Source organism: Natator depressus, chromosome 5 (genome assembly GCF_965152275.1).
Source record: "Natator depressus isolate rNatDep1 chromosome 5, rNatDep2.hap1, whole genome shotgun sequence".
Lineage (NCBI taxonomy): Eukaryota > Metazoa > Chordata > Testudines > Cheloniidae > Natator > Natator depressus.
In genome coordinates, this window is record NC_134238.1 from 114,543,118 (window position 1) to 114,564,773 (window position 21,656).

Consider the following 21,656-nt stretch of genomic DNA (forward strand, 5'->3'; position numbering starts at 1 on the left):
CACCAACATTCGCCCCTTGAGGAGAAGCAGTGCCGCGAGTCCCAGCTGAACGGAACCCAGCCAGCCAATTTGGTTGGCATCGAGGACGATCCACCTGGACTCTGCCCCGAGCAATTGCTGGGCAGTGATCGGCGTCGGGAACGTTCCCTCGACCGAGACTGGTACCAGGCCGGAGGCAACTGTGGAGATCCCAGCAGTGGCTTGCCTCTGGAGCGCAGGGCCTATATCGGCGGCACTCCAGGCACCGACATGGACATAACGTCCCGGGTTGCCTGGAGGGCTTCAGGCATGGATGGCATCCGGACATCCGGAGAGGCCTGTTCTGAAGGGGCTGGGCTACTCAGCTCAATGTGAGTCGGAGGCCTGGGGCCTGGTGGTGATCGAGGACTGCCCGACATGGGTCTAGTCTCTGTCCCAGACTTCTCTTGTTGCTGTTGCAAAGAGGGAGTCTTCCTGGCCCTCTTGACATGCCCCATGGACAGGGAGCTGTGCCAACTGGTCGATGGCACCGGAGGGTTGCTGTGTACTGACGCTACGGTGCCGGGTACCAGTTCAGAGCTGCGTGCTGAGGTTGGGCTCAGTGCTGACTCCATTAGGATGGCCCAGAGCCTAATGTCCCTTTCTCTTTTGCTCCGAGGCTTAAACGACTTGCAAATCTTGCACCTTTCGCTGATATGGGTTTCTCCCAAACAGTCTGCCTGCGGGTCACTTCTTGGCATAGAACGCCTACAAGAGCTGCACAACTTAAGGCCTGGGGCATGCCCCGGCCCAGGCTCACTGACTAACTAAACAGCTAACTAACTACAGGTACTAACGCTGAACGAACAAACAGTTCTGGGGACGAGCTACAGCAAAGCTGGAGCAGAGCAGTTCCGACGAACCTTCACTGGTGGCAAGAAGGAACTGAGGGTAAAGGGAACTCACAGCGCCCCTTATACCGCACCATAGCAGCACCACTCCAGGAGTTGCTAGAGATGATCCCCTACGGGGTCTGCTAGGGGAAAAACTTCTGGCACTGGTGCACGTGGCGAGCATGCACACCTGTTGTGGAATACACATGAGCAATCACTCGAAGAAGAAGGGAAGACTGAGGGGGGGATTTGATAACAGCCTTCAATTACCTGAAGGGAGGTTCCAAAGAGGATGGAGCTCAGCTGTTCTCAGTGGTGGCAGATGGCACAACAAGGAGCAATGGTCTCAAGTTGCAGTGGGAGAGGTCTAGGGTGGATATTAGGAAAAACTATTTCACTAGGAGGGTGGTGAAGCACTGGAATGCGTTACCTAGGGAGGTGGTGGAATTTCCATCCTTAGAGGTTTTTAAGGCCCGGCTTGACAAAGCCCTGGCTGGGATGATTTAGTTGGTATTGGTCCTGCTTTGAGCAGGGGGTTGGACTAGATGACCTCCCGAGGTCTCTTCCAACCCTGATCTTCTATGATTCTCCGAATTTACCTACTCTTCTTCCCAGCCAACCCTCGGTGCTGGCCTTTCCTCCTTTTAAGTCCAACCCTGCACAGGTTTAGCCAGGCAAGGCTGATTGGCCCCAAGCTTCCTTGCCTTTATAGGACGGGCCACCCTGTTACACCACTGAATATCCTTTGGATGGTAATAGCTGTCAGATATTTCTGGCCTAAATTGGATTAGAACTGGTGAGCTAGAGAAGAAAGACTCCATATTCCATTAAAAACCTGCTGTGCCATCCATTCCCTCTTGGTATCAGTCTCCCTAGTGAGCACTTATTTAGGTGGGTAGACCCATAGACTTCAATGGGATCATGCAGAGTGGGCAAGGGCTACACAGTCTGGCCCTACATTTATATATGTTGCTAATTATATCATTGCCTTGCTCTACCACCAAAAACCCTTCTAAAAAGCTTTGGGCCATATCCTGAGTGGGGCTGGGCATCTGCAACTCCAACTGAATTCAGTGGATTTGTAGGTTCTCAGTTCCTCTCAGGATTTTGCCCTTTTTAGTTACTTTTAAAAAAATAAATACAGGCAGGACTACCAATATTAGATCTGTAAAACAAGGCAGAATTGAATTGCTGCAGATTGGAGCAGTTAAATGGAGGGTTTGCATAAACAATATGTGCTGTATTGTAAAGATTACAAAAGCACAGTGGGATGGCCAGCTTTGTCACTATTTACCATGCAGATGTTTAATTGGAAATCTAAATAATATATTAAGCTCTCAGCTTCAGAATCAGTTTCCGCCATTCACCATATCTGTTTCTGGATCAGTGAAGGGTGAGATGAATTTCTCGAGATGAATTCCAAGACTGGTTTGCTAAACACTAGGCAAGCAACCCTCTTTGCTTGTTTGTGAGTAAATACAGGGCTTCAGGAGCCCCTCCTGGGCACTGCATCTGCACATGGTCTCGATGTTCAAGCAAAACCAAGGACAGAACACAGCATCCATCCAGCTCCTACTCTGGCATAGCCTACAATGGCTACCTGAAGTGCTCCCAACCAGCCAGCCTGCCTTGTAAGTGCCCAGTGACCCAATCTGGACCTGGACACCACAGTATTGTTCCTGATAATATATGCTGATCGCTGACTTCCATGGGACCAGGACATAGGCCATGGACCCAAAATATAATTATGTAGAATTCCTGATTCAATAGGTTAATTTAGCTACAAATAAGTAGCCTTTCAAAGTAGAAGGTGAAATACTGATTCCCACTGTCACCTTTTCCTTTGTAGTATGGCTGGATGAATCCAGACATTAGATTGCCAAATGGCACATGTCCCTTATGTTCCATGTCAGAGCTGTTATTCCAGCCACCAGCACTCTGAAGTCACTAACTTTACCTTTTACAACTGGTCTCATGGTACATGTACATGGTGCAGCTGTGTGCATTTCCATGTACCTGTTCTTCAGGGGCAATTTTAGTATAAGCAACACTGCTTCCATAGCTGGGTGTGGATCATATAAAGCATCCTAACCCTGCCCATGCACCTGGAACTGAGTCATACACTATTGTGCAAGCGCTTTGTGCTATATGTGTGTAAACCATGGAAGTGTTCGACTAAAAAATTATCTGGCAGGCTGCTGCGTTAGCGTTACAGTTACAAACGATTTAGAGGGCAATGATGTTTTCATCTTGGTATTTAACTGTGGCATATCCTGTAGGTATGTTTGCAATCACACAGCGCCAACTCCATCCCCGGTGTAATATCAGTGACCCCACTGGCATTACAACAGTGAGTGACTCACATTCGGTAAAATATATATACACACACATATACCATAAGGTAAATACAGTGATGCCCTGCACTTTCAGTAGGCATTTATACTTTTGCAGTGCATTACATTACGGGTTTGGTAGTATTTTACATCCACTTCCTACAGAAGTAAATGGATACACAGTTTGCAGGGCAAAGGAGAATCAGCCCTAAGTGACTAGCACAAAGTCACAGAGAGCTTTAGTGTGCAATGAATACAGGATCAGAAGCTTGGGGAAAAACAGACACACTTAGTTTGATTACTGACAATTCCCCCTCCCCATCCTCTACACTTGTCCTGATTCTGGCTAATTACAGGTAGTGCTGCTTATAGTTAAGGTTTTCACAATAAATTTCCCATGCTGGGTGTCTGCCTCAGGCCCAATGTGTGAGGAAAATTTCAGCTAAAATGGTTCAGCCATTTCTCAGAATGAGATTAGGGAACAATACATTGTTCTGCCCATGTTATAAAAATTCTTACCGCTGTTTCATTGAGGAGCTGTGGTATCTCCATGCTTTGGAATATGGACTTGAAATTTGACAGAGAGGGTCACGGTGGTGTCAAGCTTGCCTTTTGTCACCTCAGGCAAATCTGTTCAAGTTACAAGGCTCTGAAAAGCTCAGGTCACATATGCTTAGTAGACACTTTTATGGGTCTGGCAGCATGTTCCAGCCCCTCACAGCTCGTACATGCAGCCCTGACTGCACATGCCTTATCCCCAGAGGGTGACTTAATATACTCCAGCCCAGAGCTCATGGCTCTGAGTAGACATTCCCTTCAGTTTCTCCTCTCAGCTGCCAGGGGCTGCTGTGACACCAGGCACTGCAAATGTGAGCAGGCAGCCTGTCTCTTCTGTGCTTCCAGTGCTCCCGCAGCTGGCACCCAGGCAGTGAGGGGAGTAGAAGGAATATGCCGCTTGACTGGAAATGCGAGGGAGTGGCAATAATAGCATGTGATCATGCACTAAAGACTGTAGCACAATGTACGTATACTAGGGGGCTGAATTAAGGTTGCGCTGGCCAACTTAATTCTGGCATTTTCTAGCTTGTGAGTGCTTGACTTTGCAACTTTTAACTTTCTTTTCTAAAGTAGTTTTGGATGCAACCATTATACACAGGGAGCACTACATGTGTGGCTAATACTGTATTAGTCAATCACCACCACCACACTTATTACTCAAGCACCTCAAACAAAACACAGGAGAAGCTTTATTTTCATTTATTTTTTATGAAAGTATTTTATTTTTGCGTCTCAACAGATGAAATTCATAACCTTGTTTTCTGATAAGACAATTTAAACATACAAAGCAATTACAACAATGTGCCTTTCAGCTTTTTTAATTTTATTTAATCAACTGACAGTTTGGAAGGACACAGACAATAGGGCTTTAGCAGAACAATGTTACAATTAAAAATTGATTCCTATGAAAAACAATTACAATAGTTGTTGAAAAGATGGAGTAGAGGTTTGTTCTTTAGATTAGCACACACTGAATTAAAAACCATTAGTAATGAAATGAGGTGGTCTGTAGCTTTCCTTCCTGCGGAAGGAGAGAGGGAACTCATCATATTAAAACAGGGTCACAGAGGAGTGTCAGTGTTAGCAGATTTAAAAAAAAATCTCCCAGTCAAACCCATCTGTCAAGTTCAGTTATGACTTTTCATTCATACTACAACAAAGACCACCTGCGACAGGGAGTGCTTCCCCCCGTATTCTCTCTCTCTCTCTCTCTCTCTCTCTCTCTCTTTTTTTTTTTTTGCAGTAGTCTGAGTCCCCTGGGTAAATAAAATGCTTAGGTTTTTGAAGATATTGTTAAAAATAGAGATGGACCAATAGCCAAATTAATTCTGGGCAGATACCTATTTTCCGTCCAGACCTGAGAAGTGCAGTATATCCTCAACACCCATTCACTTCAGTTCTCACTGACTTGAGCTGAAGGTGTTCTTGAGTGGCAGAAGTGTACACACACACACACACACACACACACACACACACACACAGTTTTTTTGTTCCCTTGTAGACAGCTGAAGAGGCAATTAAGGACCAGATTCTGATACTTCTACTCTTGTCAAGTAACATATTACTTCACGAATATTCCCATTGACTGTAATGAGACCACCTGAGGAGCAAGGTGCTACTCAATATGAAAAAGGATATTGGAATTTGGCCCTTGGTTTGTGTCATTCTAGCTGATTACTCCATTGCAGAATAGGATCCAAAAGACAGAAGCTGGGGAAAAGGCAGTTGCAAATGTTTGGCTCATGGCTAATTAAAACAATCTTCATGAAAAGATCAAGGCCATCTTGGCCATGGTTCACCGTGGCGGCATATACAGCAAAGTAAATTGTTAGGTTAAATTTTGTAGAATAAACATTGAGATCAGGGGCCATGGCTTATTTGGAAACAGGGTACCTGTAGCTATTACAGCTTCGGGTGTATTTGTGGGTCTGTTTACTTTCAAAAAACCCCGCAAAATTTGACTACATGATCAAAAACCTGTACAGCACCTCGTTTTTCAGCATTCTTGTAGAAGGAGATCAGCCAAAAGGAAAGCTTTCCAAGTATATTTTCTAAGTAGTGTTGTAAATAATATTTCTAAGTAATATTCAGTTCTGAGCGCTCTCTCTCTCACTCTCTCCCTCCCCCCTCTTTTTGTGTGCAGGTGACCATGTGTGGCTTGCATTCACTTTGGCATCTGTTCTTTACAGTCAAATGTACACATAGAATTTGTGGTGAAATCTATAGAGGGTTTACTCAAGCCCTGCAAAATAAATATATATTTTTTTAAACTAGACATTTAACATACCTGTGTAAGTGATAAAGCATTGAATTGGGGAAAAGGGAAAGGCTGGTTAATGTGTTTCTTTGACACAAAATGTCAGGTCATACTTTGCAATTTCTCTGCAAACATCATTATTCCAATTCTAAATATGGAGGAACCACTGAGTATAGAGTAGACCACTGCTACCACCCCAAGCATAATTTCTGGGAAAATTTTGTAGTGCTTGTGTTGGATTTCTGAGCATTTATCAAAGTATCTGTCTAAATGTCTTTTCTTTAATGGTACCATGTGTAAAGAATTTTCACTCCTTAGTGTGCAATTAGTAGAACACCCTCAGCTCCCTAGGTTTTTAACCCTTGAGCTCAGCAGAAGACTATTCCCGATCAAAGGTAGATATTGTTATCCCAATTTACATAGGGAAACTGAGGCAAAGGCACAGACTCAGTGTTAGTGCTTTGATTAAAACTTGGAAATATCTGGTTCCTAGACCTGGGCTTATACTATTAGGCCTCAGCTCGTTCTGACAGCTAGACCATCCCAGAGAAACACAGTGCTGATCAGATTTCTTTTAGCAAAATGTGACAGCCTGCCAAATCCACTATAGCAAAGACAATCAGACTCCATGAACCCCATTAAAATTAAAGCTCTTATATAAATCAAAGGAGTGTATTGTGTCTGTAAACTCTTTGCAGTGCAAGCCTGTTCTCTGCTCAAGAAATGAATTACCAACAGGACATTAGAATTGATGCATTGTGCAGAATTCAATCTAGTGTGGTAGCTTTGTAAGCGGAAATGTTGTTTGGTTTTAGTAAATAGCGACACTTTATATAATGGATGTAACCTATTAGTCTTTGTACATACAGCTAATAGCTCGTAGAAAAAGTAATAGATTAAATTTACTAGCATTGTCTTCCTATAATAAATAAGTGTGCTCTATCACTGGTGCTTTTGAAAAATATAAACTGCAAAGTTATTGGAAAATAGCTCACAAAAATATAACTTCCACTTTACAAAGTGATGAAGTAAATAAGATCATCCAGCTGGTGATTACAGCCCTAACTAGCTAAATGACTCCCTTAGGTGTTAATTGCTGATCCAGGTCTTGCAACCCTGAACAGGATCCCAGTACTGAGGCAAGGTGTTAAATACCAGTGTCACATCATCTTCTATCAGAGCTTCAATATCATTTGCTCTCTATCATCAGACTTTGTGTTTCACTAACTCATTACTGTACCATTTTTTCTCCTTAATTACTAAGGGTGAAACTGGGCCCTCCCAACACAGAGACTAAAGACTCTGGCTTTGTGTGTGGAGCTCCATGGAGCTTAAGGGAGAAGGAATTGACACCCCAATCTAGAGGCACGACAGAGGGGAGCTTGTTGCCCTCTGTGGCCAATGCATGTAGTTTCTGGATCCAGGAGTCTGACCCTTGGTCAACACCCAGTGGATCCTGGAATAAGCGAGCACACATTCCATCAATCCAGAGAATGCAAGGGATACACAGGCCCCCCTTGTACAGCCACTCCAAACGTGACCCCAATATGGAAGGCTAAATACAGGCGTTATATGGTTCAAAGGATAGTGTGAGCTCTCCACACACAGGAGTATATAATCTTATGGGACCAGGGGTTATTAACAAATGTGCCGCATTCTACTCTCCCTTCCTCCCTCTCCTCTTCAAAGACTGCATTCACTTGAGATCTGACAAACCTTTAGGATGCATTTTGCCATTTAAACATGAAAGGCTTTCAACTCTCCCATACCTGTCTTCCCAGCTCACATGAAAACATGTTGAATCAAGTATCTGGTAAGAGAAATAGTAGTTGATGTGGATGCAGGGGGAAAATATCCAAGTATTTCATCCTCCCCTTTCTTTTTAAAAGTTTATTTATTTAAAGGCAATTTCAATGATTTGATAGTCATGGAGACTGAAGTCTTCTATGCATCTTGAAAGAGATTTTTAAAATCCCTAGGGCCTCCGGGCACATAGAGACCACTGATTTTCAATAAAAATTGTGCTCCTAGATATATTGGGTGCTTTTGAAAAATCTCTTGCAAAACTCCTACAGCCCAGACGGAGATAGCAGAAACCTACTTATTATGACTTGCCAATGTGTCTCATACCACTTCTGAAGGGGTCAGCTTTATGGGAGAGAGGAGTTCATTCTCCATGCCCATTCAGTCCCTGTGCTGAAATTTTCAAGGAGGTTGCCAGTGACTTAGTGCCCGGGGTGGTGGTGATGGTGTTCTCTGACCGGTCTGCTGCAAGATCTGGATACATCAGACAAGACCAGATGATAACTTGTGATATTGGAACAGGTTATATTTCTGGAGACAACATCAGGTAGCCCAGAAAAGGAACCATAACGATATAAAAGAATCATAAAATTAGAGGTGGAAGAGCTCTTTCAGGACATCTTGTGCATCTTTCCAAACTGCAGCGTTCTCAGCTCTTTGGGAGGAGGTGGGATGGTTCTTCTGCCATGTCATGCTGAAGCTGAATGCATCTTTGCAGACTGGCAATGGTATTCTCAGATTGAAAGGAAAAGAAAGGAAAAATAAAAATAAGCCAAATTCACCTCAGGTCTAATACCAGCTTTGGCCAGTGTAGACACTGGTGGAGGTCCCTGGCATCGACACTGCCAAGGGAGGAGACTGCAGTGGCAGAAAGCAGCCAAAACATTCCTTCTGCTGAGGAGAAGAAAGTAGCATTGGGGGTGGGGGGTCTCAAAGATGTGTGGAGATGTTGTCAGGACGACTGAGGAGAGCACTGATTCAGCACCTCCATATCACTGCTCCCATCAATGAGATTCCAGTGGGTGTTCAACCTGCTGTGATGATAACACCATGCCTATCATTCCTCAAGCTAAATCCCTTGGGGTGCAAAGAGCCCTGCTTGAGCCAGTAATGTTTTTACAGCAACAAAGCAGTTAAATCTTAGTTCAGTTACCCTGCAAATAAAAGCTCCAAAGTGAGCAAAGGGCTGTGCTGTATCTGACAGAACAGCCTGATAAAACTCTTGGCATGTAGTTCTCCTTTCCTCTAGCTCCTTCTCACTGTGCCAAGGGAAGATGAGACTTCTGACAGTCGGGATAGGCCAGGACACTACCTATGGCTCTTTCCAACAGCACTGATCATGAGAAAGACCTAAGGAGAAATCCTGGCACTATTGAAATACATGGCAAAACTTCCTCTGGTTTTACCCCTGCTGAGTAGATATATGCTGAGTACAGCTCTTTGTGCTCTAACTTGTTTCTCCCCAGCAGACAATTTGATCCCACACAAGGGACTGTATTTTGGAAAACCTCTGTGAAGATAAGATTAAGTCTCTGGGCTGGACTGCCTCCTCCCTCCATAAAACTCCTGAGATGGGACTAAGATGGAAGAAAACGCCACAAGATTCACATCCCAGAGAGAATGGGGGTGGCAGAGCTTGCCCAACCTCAGAAGGAATAGAATTTGGGATCGCTTTCAAATCCCGTAGAGTCATCCTACCTCCTGGCAATGTGTTTCCAATGGAGTCATGATAGTAGGGCTTCTCCTGGGACCCACCTTTAAGGAGGAGATTCCTCAGCACAGAAGGCTCCATAGAAAAGGCAATATACAGTCTGTGGCTGTCTTACCTTCCCGCTGTAATCTCTATGGGGCTGGTGTGCAGGGGTCCTGCCTGCCTCTTCCCATCATGGGCTTAATTGCTGCTTGCCCTTAACGCTGCAGAGGGCACTATGTAAGGTAGGGATGGAGGGTTGAACTTTGTACATGGAAATCCCCCCTCTCCATACCTATCCTGGGGACGTGACTTGTCCATCTTGTTTTTCCCATGCCTGGGAGTTTTAAGATGTGGCTAGCTGGGAAACAGAACTCAAAAGCAATGAAGTCCTGTGCTGATGGCTGAATTATGCCATCAGCAACATAAGAATTTAGATATTTATCCAGCAGGCAGATAAATATCCTTCACTTTGTTGTCTAACATTATGTGAACCCTGACCAGTTAGCTTACTTTACTGAATCGTGGCAGAATGCTTTTTTAAAAAATACAGAATAATAGAAACAAATGAGAGATGGAAAAATCCTGCTAGGTCATACAATCCATCTCCCTGCTCTTTCATGTTCTCGAGTGCTTTATCTGGTGAAGTTCTAAATGACACAAGAAAAAGAGTTTCCCCTACTCCCCTGGGATGACTATCCCACAGTCAGAGAACTCGTAATGAGGACATCTTCCTGATATTGGGGCTATATTGTGAAGTTCTTTATAACCCATATGCCACATTGTGGGACTTGGTCTCCCACTAGTGACTGGTGCACATTAGAGGTTAAAGGGTTTATTACACTTGCCAGCTTGGGAGTTTTAGTCCTTTACCTCAAGCAGGACAGGCTCATACTTTTAGTTCAAAAGGTCATAGGTTCAAGCCCCCCAATAACCTATAGCGGATGATAGTGATAGGATCATAGAATGGGAAGGGACCATCTGGATCACTAAGTCCAGTCCCCTGCTATCGGAGACAACCTCGTCAAATAATCGCATTCGTAATCCACTTTAAGATGCATTATGTTGTTCGTCACACTTTTCTTAACCTTCATTTAGAGTTTTGACTAAGGACTTCAGGACTCAATGTGAGTAGACTACAATTTTTCTTTGCTTGGTTACATTTCATTACCCCCCTGGAAGAAAGCAAACAGTTATGATGGAAGTGTAAACTTTCTTCAGTTTTCTCAGTAAGTTTTACAAGTCCATGGAATTATTTATTTAGGATTGGTTATTTTGGCTATGTATGATACACACTGTGACATAAGCCCTAAGAACAAAACAAAATGAAACAAAAAATGACATTCAGGACAGTTCTCATGAGAAACAAAGCTCTTTGTCATTAGCATTAGCAATATTTTGAAACAAGCTTTCAGACAAACCCAAGTTGCCATCTGCTTCACAGATCATAACAACAGGGCTGTTTCATTTCCAATCTGTAATTATGACCATATATATTTAAAATAAAATACAACACAACTGTTTTTCTGCTTTACCTCATCACCTTTTAAAAATCACATTTAAAAAGTTAAATCACATTTTAAAAAAATCACAAGTTTAAAAAACTAAATCAAATGTAACTTATTTTTGCACACACAAACATATACATATGAACTACAGATGCTTGCAGATGGATTTCAGTATGTGTGACAATATTATAATATTTATATGCTATGGCAACCCCTCCCTAAACAATGAAAGACTCGTTATCATATATACTTGCATATAAGACAGTTTTAGATTGTACATTCTTTTGGAGCAGGGGCAGTCATTTACTACGTTTGTATAGTGCCTAGCACAGTGGGTGCCCCATCTTGCTGGCCGCTATTAACTACCACATTATAAATGTATTTGTTATTAAATAATAATTTGCATTCTGAAATAATGCTGTATTATCCCATGTATAAACTTACCCCTCCCCAACAGTTAACTTGAAATTTTAGCTTAAAATTCTGGGTTTATACATGAGTTTATATGGCAGCTGATTTGCTATTACCGCACATAGCAATGTACAGCTTGTTAGTTTGGGTCTGTTGTATTTATTTATTTATTGCAAATCTGAATATTCAGCTCCTACTCAGCCAGCAATGGTAACTATTAAAGCAATCTGAACAGAAGGTATGCCAATGAAGTGAAAAATAAATAAAACATACATTCTGCATGTTTTTCATGCTAGCCCTCTTAGTATAGAAAACAAAGGGCCAGATTCCAATATCAGCTTTACCAATGTAAACCAGGAAGGCCACCATTATAATGATTGGAATTACTCGTGATTTACACCAGCCTAATTGAGATAAGTCTGGCTTCAGTTCTTTTGCTTATCTAACACCTTTGCTCACTGGATACAGACATTTTGGCACCAGTTAGAATAAAATGTCAATTAGCAAGTTACAAGATGAAAATCTGCTCATCTGTTGTCTTCTATTTTGCAGATCAGGGACAAAGTTTTCCTTAAAAATAAAATAAAATGGAACATTTTCTTGACTATTCCAGTGCTTTTCTCATTCTGTTCATGCTATAAATAAAGATTTCTATTTCAGGCTGGCATTCTATCAAAGCACCTGCTTCTAGTAAAAGGGGAAAAAATCAGAATCATTCAACCTACAGATTGCTGTCGGCATGTGATTATCTCAGTAGCAAGGAGAACTGTGCAAACTTGGCTGGTTTCATTGGCAGGGAAAGTTAATTCAAACCTAGTTCTTGGGCGAGGTTCACACACCGTAAGATTCTACTTGGAGCTCTAGGTCCCAAATACTCAATGAAACTCCTCCAAATCTGTACTTGGGGTCAAAGTCATGTGAAGGGTGCATGTGTGAAAGCTAGAAGAAAGACAAATGGAGAGGAAATCACCTAAGCAACCAACTGAGATTTTTATAACTGCTTAAAGGATTTGGTGCACAAGTTCTATTACATTTAATGGGAGCTGGGCATCCAAATTGCTTATATGGCTTTGAAAAATCTCACCCATTCTCCTCAGTGACTCTCCAGCAACCAGCCCAATGATCGGTTGATCTATCACATAGTTTGTGAGTGAGCTGGTGACCTTTACCCACCTCACTCACTCCTCAGCTGAGCTGGTAAGAAGAGAGAGGAGGCGGCAGGAAGAGGAAGTGGAGAAGAGCCACAATTGCCACCCCATAGGCTGGAAAGAGATCACAAAAGAAAGGGAGTGATACCATGGAAGGATTGGAGTAAAGAAAGAGGAAATAATTACCATTAGCAGAAAGATGGAACAAGTGGATTCACCACAGTGAGGGATACGGGAGGAAGAGGCATGCCTTGAAGACGCCAGAATGGAGCGCAGGACTACTGGCCTCCTCCCAATCACAATGGAAGGGGTGCTGGCAAACATGAATTCCTCAGATGGGGAAGCCAGGGGTAGCTGGAGGTGCCCTTTTGTGAGACCTGGTGGTTGGGTTTGGAGGAGCATCCACATGTTAGACTGCTTCACTGAAACAAGCCCAAAATCTGCAGCAAATGATGGCTGAGCTCACTATGGGGGAACATATATTTGTACATAAATTGTGTGTGTTGGCATTTTCCCCAGTTAATAAGTGTTATCTGTCTTTTTAGAATATGAGCTCTTCAGGACAGAGAACACGTATATATCAGTGTATAGAGTGCCTAGCACAGCTGGTGGCTATCCTTACTGGGGCTTCTGGGTGCTCCTGTTTTATCAATAATGTGCAATAATAATGATGAGTGTTTAGAGTGTCTCCCATAACTGGATTTCTATGTAATTTCACAATGTTGAGGGTGTGATTTCATATCTTTCTGCATGGTGATGTTATCACTTGCAGATCCATGTCATGATGCAATATATGGGAAAGAAAATGTATATTTTGAGTCATGTAATAGAGGGAAATCTTTAGAGACAGCCTCAAATGCCCCCACACCTAACACACCATATTGTACCACCACCCCTCTAACAGCTCCTAATTGCCTGCCTTATTTCAATAATGGTTTCTGAAAACATTGCCAGCTATTGACATCTGCAAGCAGAATATAGAACAAGGATAGTCTGTTCAGGAAGGCTGGGCTGTCTGGATGGGAGGAAACTCGGTGAGTCCAGCTGAGTTGATGGGTGGGAGAATGTTGGCAATGGATGTTGCCTGGCTGAAGAGTAAGGACAGAACAAAAAATGTATTGTAGGGTGTCATAGAGCTCTCAGGGGACCAAGTGGTCTAGTGGGTAGCACACCCGTATAGCCTCTCAGCAGGAAGGCCTTTCAGTCCAGTTCCTCACCAAAGGATGGGTTTAGCTTCACCTTCGGTTTGCAGCATCCTTGCCCTCCTTGTATCAGAGGGGGAGTGAGACTGGAATGTGCTTATGCTCCCAGGCAGCAGGGGCAGTTGGCAGGGGAGCCTGGGCCCTCCCACCCCACTGGGCTGCGACCCAGGGCCCTGTGACAGTCAGCAGTTTCCGGCACCCTGGAGTGCCCTCAGAGTTGCCCTCCCTGGGGCACTTCCTACCATCTCTCTCTCTCCTCACAGCTCCAAGTCCCATATCGATAACAAAAGAACAGTCAACTAAACCTTCAGCCCTAACCGAGCTCAGCATGCAGCCCTCTTCCACACAGGGATACTTCTGAGGCACCCTTGTCCAGAAGACCTCAAAGTAAGTCTGTCTTCTTCCCCTTCTGAGCTGAGTTGCTCCCTCTTAAGCTTTCGCTCCAGCTGGAGCATGCTCTGCAGGTCTGGAGAGGTGAGGCTACCTGGGCCCAGTACTGTCCTTTAACTGCTTCGGGCCCAGTGTGGGGTTTGTACACCGTATCACACAGGGTAGCTGAAAGTCTAGACATGTCAGTGTACTTGGGTGCTGGTTGCCCTTCATCCTGACCCTAGTGTCATGCTGTTCTAATATCACCTGGTGACTATTTCCTTTTGATATTGCTTCACATTCCTTTTTAATGCAGTTCTGGGGAGTCACAGTATTCATGCACGCTGTAGATTACAAGGCAGGAGCACAATGTGACCTTCGCTTGTCAAAGCAGGGGGATTAGTTTGTTTGGGAGATGCAGTCTGGGTCTTACAGATTTTAGAAGTGGGGTGAGTGATGAGCCTCCTTTCTTCAGTCCCTCTGATGCATTCTCCCCCTGGGACTTCTGCCGCTCTCAACTCTTCCAACTTCTTCCTTTCAAAACCCATGGACTGCATGGCTGCAGCTCACAGTTCTGGTGCTTTAATCACCACGGGATGCCACTTGCATTTGTACGTCTGTAAGTCCTTACAACCAACTCTTTCGAGGTAGACAAAAGACAAGTAAAAGCTAGGGCTAAGGGTTCAATTTGTGCTCACTTTCATTCACTGGCAGGCCCCACTACCCTACACTAGGGTAGACCCTGAGCAGCAGCAGCAGCAGTCCCATTAAACTCAGTTTAATTCCTCTGAAACTAAACTGGCCTGCAGTCAAGGAAGCTGCTTTTACTCTCTGCTTTCAAAGGAAGGTGAGCAACTGGTCCAAATTTACATAGATTGGACGTGCATAAGGGGCAGAATAAATACTCCTCTGGTCACTGCTCCCGTATGTTTGCAAACAGAGCAGCGAAGTGCTTACCTGGAGTCAGAACCTGCATTCTTTACTCACCCAGTGAAGTCAAGGGCAGATGCCCAAGAAGTATAGGATCAGGTTTATGGGAAGCCAAAAAACAAAACGGGGATAAAATGATTGGTGCCCTATTCTGCCATCTTTACTCATGTTAAGTGGTATCTTACTCTTTGCAAAGTCCCAATGAAATAAATGGGGCTGTCTAAAGGAGTAGTGTACTACCGAATGCACAGGAAATAGAATCAGGCCATGAGCAAACAGCGGTGTTCGGACAACAAAGCCCAGAATGTACTACCATCCTCTATCTCTTGCTGCGTGTAGTCCTATGGACTAAGTCTCGGCAAGGCCTGCATAGTTATGGATTTTACTACCCACATCATTTTTCATTTAAGTTGCCAATTCCAGTACCAATCAGATACCCTAACAGCACAATAACTATTTCATTACTTCTGAGATACTGTTTCCAGGTGGGGTGGGGAAGAAGGGGGAAAGGGAAGGGTTCAGCAATGGGGTAGTAGTTAAACTTGAAAACACAATACATTCTAGATTAGTTTCTATGAATACAGCTCTTCCTGATTTTCCCATCACTTTCTTTTTCCTTTTTTGTGTAATTTAAAATAAACAAACAAACAAAAAAGCCGTCCACTTGGATTTGTACCAACCACCTAAACCAGAATTCAGCAGCACTTTTGCTCAAAACGTTGATTTTATTGTCAGAGTTAAATCAGGTCATCATCACTACAGGGGAAATGGATTGCTAATGGATAAATGATAATTACAAGGGAAAGGCAAATGGAAATGTCTCCAATTGATAATTCAGCCATCTTTTCCCCCTCATTTATTTATTTATTTATTTTACTATCCATATAAACGTACAATAGCGTTTCAGTGGCTCTGCTGTTTGATCAGCAAAAACAATCTCTCTGTTGTCACGTGTTTATTCAGGGATCACTTCATTTCATTAAAATTCCATAGAATTTCAAAGGACAAAAGGATTAGTCCCCACCATATAAATCCCCAGTAATCTAATGTGGTGCCTTAAAAAAGGGAACACCCCCTTTGTCCTCAACTACATGAAATATAGCAATGATTTAAATGGAGATCAACCACTCAAAACAACAGGTTGAGATTTTCAATGCAGTCTAGGTCCTGATCCTGCATCTGAATCAGGGATCTGCCTGGACAGACTGTAGCCTAGGGGAGTTAGACACCCCTCTTTATTTATAGCAACAGAAGAACTGTGTCTAAATCCCATAGCTCTGCTGTGAAAATCTCAGCCAAAGAACATGGGTAACATTTTCAAAAGTGGCTAAGTCCCAATCAGAGTCAGTCAATCTGATTTATGCTCCGAAGTGTCCATGTCAAATTTTCAAAATGAGACTTAGGCTCCCAAGTCACATAGGCACTTTTGAACAGTTTACCCTACGTTGATTTTATGCTTATTCTCGTTAAACACATTGATAATTATTCTTACTCAAAGTTGTTCCAAATAATTTATAAATCATATATAATTGCCAACCAAACATTTAAATAAATTAATCTATGGCTCATATTTATCAGGACATTACAAGGGGGTTAAACACTACTCCCTCCCACCAAGAGTTGGAAAATACTAGTACTCTGAAATATCTTTTTTGATACCAACAGTACAATGAGTTGACATTACAGTTCCAAGCCCTTTTTGCATGATCTTTAGAGGAATAAAACCATCACACATAGAAAGATAACCAGTGTTCCCCTTGCCTTTTCCCCTCCACAAAAACAAACAAACTAAAAAAAACCCAACAGATTGCCACCTTGTGCTCTGGGCCATTGTCCCTAAAAAACCCAAGACAATACAATTATTAAAATGGCAGATTGAAGTAATCTGTTAATGGAAATTAGCTTTTGTGTTTATATGTTATTTATTAATAGATGGGATGAGATTGACAGTGGCTAGAAGTTCATTATAATTGGCAGTACTTTGGCCTTTTGGAGGCTATCATGTTTTAAACATTTCTTTAGGAGCATGATCCTCGTATTATGCATGGATACCTCTGGTTTATTGGCATTGGAGAAGAGTTCATTCCTATCAACAGAGCTTTTGTACATTTTAATTCACTCCCACAAATACTAAGGTGACCATATGTTCCTAGGAGTACACAGAATGCATTACCTTCTTTCTTTTCCCCCCAGTACGCATTAACATTTTAAGAATGGCTTGGAAATTAAAACCAGGGGGTGACAAAAACAGATCTCTTTTTTCAAAGTTTAATTTATCTCATTTATAGGTCTGTTACGCCTAGTAGGTGGTGCTCTCCTGGGTGAGAACCAGGGCTTTGTTACAGTAAACTGGTCCAGTGTGATATCACAGATATAAAAAATATTCCATTCTGTATCAAAACTAGGCACATGCCTTTTATTTATATGAAGAGAAGATCAACAGAGCAGGACATTTGTGCCCTAAGCTATGTCTCTCTGGTCTTCTACATGAGAACAAAAGTATCTTGTGTTGTCTCATGAGTAACTACAGAGGTCTAATTTTAGGTTTGACTGTAGTTAAGGGGAGGAGTGACATCACACTTGGGTCAGTCTCGGTGGATATCTCAAAGCACAGCCTCTCATTCATATTGCTTTAAAATGTACACAGTATATATGTATATTAAAAAAAGATAAGATCAATTTCTTTGTGGTGTTGAACCAACTATCAGGTATGATGCAAGGCTTTAACAAATGAGATCTATAGATACAAATTTCACTGTAGAGTATGTTTTAGACAAATGTGTCTTTTTTAATATGTAAATCCTACACTGTAGGTTTTTTTTCCTTTCTTTTTCTTTTTTGTAGTGGTAGAAAATGTTGAACAACTGTCCATGAACATGAGCCAACCGTTCATTACTGAGATCCCCAGAATGCCAATATTTGCAATGCAAACAATTAGTACCATTTACCAACTATTTGAAAGGCCCTGACACACATGCCTCAAGGTTAGGAGGCTCTACTTTACAACCCCAAATAGTCTTTCCATTTCCACATAACCATTTGACACAGTGACAGCTGCATTAAGCTGCCTCCGCCTAGCAATTCCACATGCCAGGCTTGTTTAATTGGTTATAATGCCACAGAAAAACCACTGCTAGCAGTATACCATCAAATCATTTTCATATTGAACCTCCGTGGTCCAGCAACCTCCCCTTCAACTACAGCACCGTTGTTTTTGCGGGGGACATACTCAAGGTCAATGCTGGTTTTGTGCTTGCCTTTCCCTCGGCTCCACACAAAAAGAAGTAGGAAACAAAATAAAACAACTCCGAGGAATGTGAAACAGCCCATGGCTGTGGACACCAGTATTGTCTTAAGGTCCAGAGAGAAGGTGTTCACATTGGTTCCATTGGAACTGGTGTCATTGGAGTCTGTCATATACATAGGGGTCCTATTGGCGTAAAGGAAACGGTCCGAAGTGAATCCTTTTACCGTAAGGGAGGCTGAGTATGTGTCATTCCCAGCTGCGTTACTTGCAATACAAATGTAGATTCCAGTGTCTTGATCTTGAGCAAATCGGATCTCCAGCATGCCATCTCCCAGCACCGTGGCTCTTCCATTTGATTTAGTTGTGATCAGCCTCCGTCGTGGCGTCACCCAGGAGATGGTGGGTTGAGGGTCCCCATCGGCATTGCACATCAGCTGCACTGTCTGTCCTTCCTCCACTACCAGGTACTGCAGTTTCTTGTCTCGTATCTTGGGCTTCTTGCAGGTGAAATAAAAGGAAAGGGCGGTGCTGTGAAAGTCTTTGAACAGCTTCTCTCTGACGCTGTCTGGGCCGGCACACATGGGCTGCTGGCTACCAAACTGTAAGATAGGCTGCCTTTGTAATAGCCAAAGGAGGCGGCAATCACAAGCCAGGGGGTTATTGTTAATGCAGAGGATCTCAAGAGTCTGGGGGGAATGGAATACATTCTCTTCTAGCGTTTCTAACAGGTTTTGGGACACATTAAGTACACGCAAGAACCGGAGCCCTTGGAAAGCATGTGGTTCAATGGTACGTAACTGGGCCCCCACCATGTGCAATTCCTGCAGACGCACTAAGTCTGCAAACATGCCTGCCTCAATGGTGCTTATGGGGTTGAAGGAGAGGTTTAGGTGTGTCAGGTAAACCAGGTGTTTAAGAGCAGAATAAGGTATTGCAGACAGGTTGGTGTTGGTGACAGAGAGAGAAGTGAGGTTGAGACCATACAGGCTATTGGCAGGCATCATGTCCAGTAAAGGCCAATAGTTGATCTCCAGGTCTTTTAGGCGAAACAATCTCTTAAAGGCATACACAGGCAAAATGTTAATGTTGAGATGTCTCAGATGCAGACTGATGAGGTTGTGAAGGTGGGAAAGGGCTTCTGTTGGTACAGCTGTTAGGTTGCATTTCTCCAGGGTGAGCTGCTCCAGGCTAAGCAGTCCACTGAAGGCCCTGTGGGATATATAAACCAAATCATTGTCCCCAACCTCAAGGGACTTTAGGTTATGCAGATCCTGAAACATGTAGTCCAGCAAAATGACAATCTTGTTTTCACTTATATCAAGCTTGGTTAAGTTTGACAACCCTGTGAATACCCCTAGCGGGACTAGCTTCAGACGGTTTCCTTTCAGTCTCAGAGAGCGCAAGTTGAAAAGATTGTTAAAGGCTCCAGGCTCTACATTGGCAACAATATTGTCACTGAGGTCTATCTCCTCGAGCAGCGGGTAGGATGTGAATTCCTCAGGGTTGACGCTCTTCAGCCGGTTCTTGCTTAGATCCAGGATTTTGGTCTCGATGGGGATACCCTCAGGGATGGAGATCAGGCGCCTCCTGTGACAGCTAACAGATTTGTTCTGTGCTGAGCACTCACAGCGGGCTGGGCAGCCTATGGTGGACCCCATGAAAACGAGCAGCACAGCCAGACCTAGGAATGGCTGCCAGCATGATATGGCCGTGTGAAGCATGACTCCACCGATGTTGTTTACTCCTCGGTCACGAGCCTGGCGGAAGAGTGAAGAAAAGGGGGAGAAGTTAAGTTAGTAGCTAAATACTGTTTTAACCAGATTTCTGGCATCCATTTCAGAGCAGTCTCATATATTTTCATTCAAAACCACAACAAAAGCCATAGCAAATGGAGACAAAAGGAAAACATATTTCCATTACAAGTCAAGGGACATGTCTAAGAATCCGTTCATTTGGCATTCTGCCCCCAGATTTCAGATACATCATGCAGCAGTTTTTCCTACTGGATGCAGTGACGGGGGTATTTTTTTCCCATTTGAGTCTCTGCATGACGGTGCTGCTGCTAAATCAGACACTCTATGCTAACAGGTCTAGCAATAAAGTGAATCACGCTTACAAAATGTATGCAGCACTGGGACTCAATGATGTGATATTAAAACTTTTGTCTTTCCTGTTTCAATATTTTAACTGTGAACCTTAAGTTGCATTCACTTCATTTTGTATAGAAAAGAGAGTTTCCTAGCAAGAGAAGGATTCCAATTAGCATTTATTGTACACATTATAGTGATATACAGATTGATGCACACTCTCTATATATATGGATGATGGAACTGGTGCATATATATACACACACACACACACACACACACACACACATATCTATATGGAACTGGTGCACAATAGACTGATAGATAAATAATAGAACTGGCACTTCAATTAAGAACAAATCAATTCTTGCTGAAACTTTGCTTTAGCTTCACAAAGAGGTTTTATTTATTTCTCGGCCCCATTGAGATGACAGCTATTGCAAAGGGCATTGTTTACAAAGTACCTTTTTCATTCTTAAATATGTAAGTTAATTGTGATGGGGAGAGAGGAGCAGCAGCAAAAAAAAAAAGAAAAATAAAAAAAGAAAGAATTGTTTTGTTTTAAATAACACACATTCCAGATAGGGACAATAGATTGCTTGGCAGCCATAGTGTCTATTAGATTTATTTACTCCCACCTGCAGATTAAAATTGAGGGTAGCTTAACAAAGGATGCCTTCTATTACATTTAATTACTATCCCGTGAAGCTGTATTTTAAAGGGGCAGCTACCAAAAAGGTGGGTCCTTCTATCAGGTGGCTACTCAACAGAGCATCTCTATGACTTGATTCCATACAAAAAATAAGAAAACAGGTGTTCTTAATTCTCATGACAGTGAATGACTAATAACAGTTTCCAGAGCTAGGCACACTGCAAGCAGGGACAGTGCAAGCTTCCTCTCATAACTCTGTGAGTGCACCTTAGTCTTGACCTACATGGCCTCCCTATTCCACTCCAGTGCTTCTCCTAGTCAGAGAGTGATAATGTACAGCAAATTGTGTGGTGGTTTTGTGATGTTGCCTGGGGACTAGGATGAAGACCACACTTTGTTACACTACCTATAAAAGTACATTTCAACCTTGTCCTGGAAGGACAAACTGCTGAGATTCATTTAGTTTCCCCTTCAGTAGAAGTCTTGTGAGTAAAGATTACTGGTTATGTCCAACTGTGACAAAGGTTTTCCAAGATAAACTTCACTTCATTATGAACTAAGTTAAGACTGAAAATCTATCGGCCTCTGTGATTTGGGTCTTTCCACAGAA

General features: G+C 42.9%; 1 protein-coding gene across 5 annotated transcripts in view; it reads right to left on the reverse strand.

Moving 5' to 3' along the window:
• Positions 1-21,656, reverse strand: part of LINGO2 (leucine rich repeat and Ig domain containing 2) — a 777,598-nt gene that overhangs the window by 26,226 nt on the left and 729,716 nt on the right. For 4 of the 5 annotated variants that reach the window (XM_074953495.1, XM_074953496.1, XM_074953494.1 and 1 more), the window contains one exon: positions 4,583-20,064. The exons of the other annotated variant lie outside the window; for it this stretch is intronic. In XM_074953495.1, coding sequence (XP_074809596.1) covers positions 18,208-20,028 — 1,821 coding nt within the window. In that variant the 5' untranslated portion in view covers positions 20,029-20,064 and the 3' untranslated portion in view covers positions 4,583-18,207. Of the gene's footprint in view, positions 1-4,582; positions 20,065-21,656 lie in introns of those variants that run through there. 5 annotated transcript variants of the gene reach the window in all.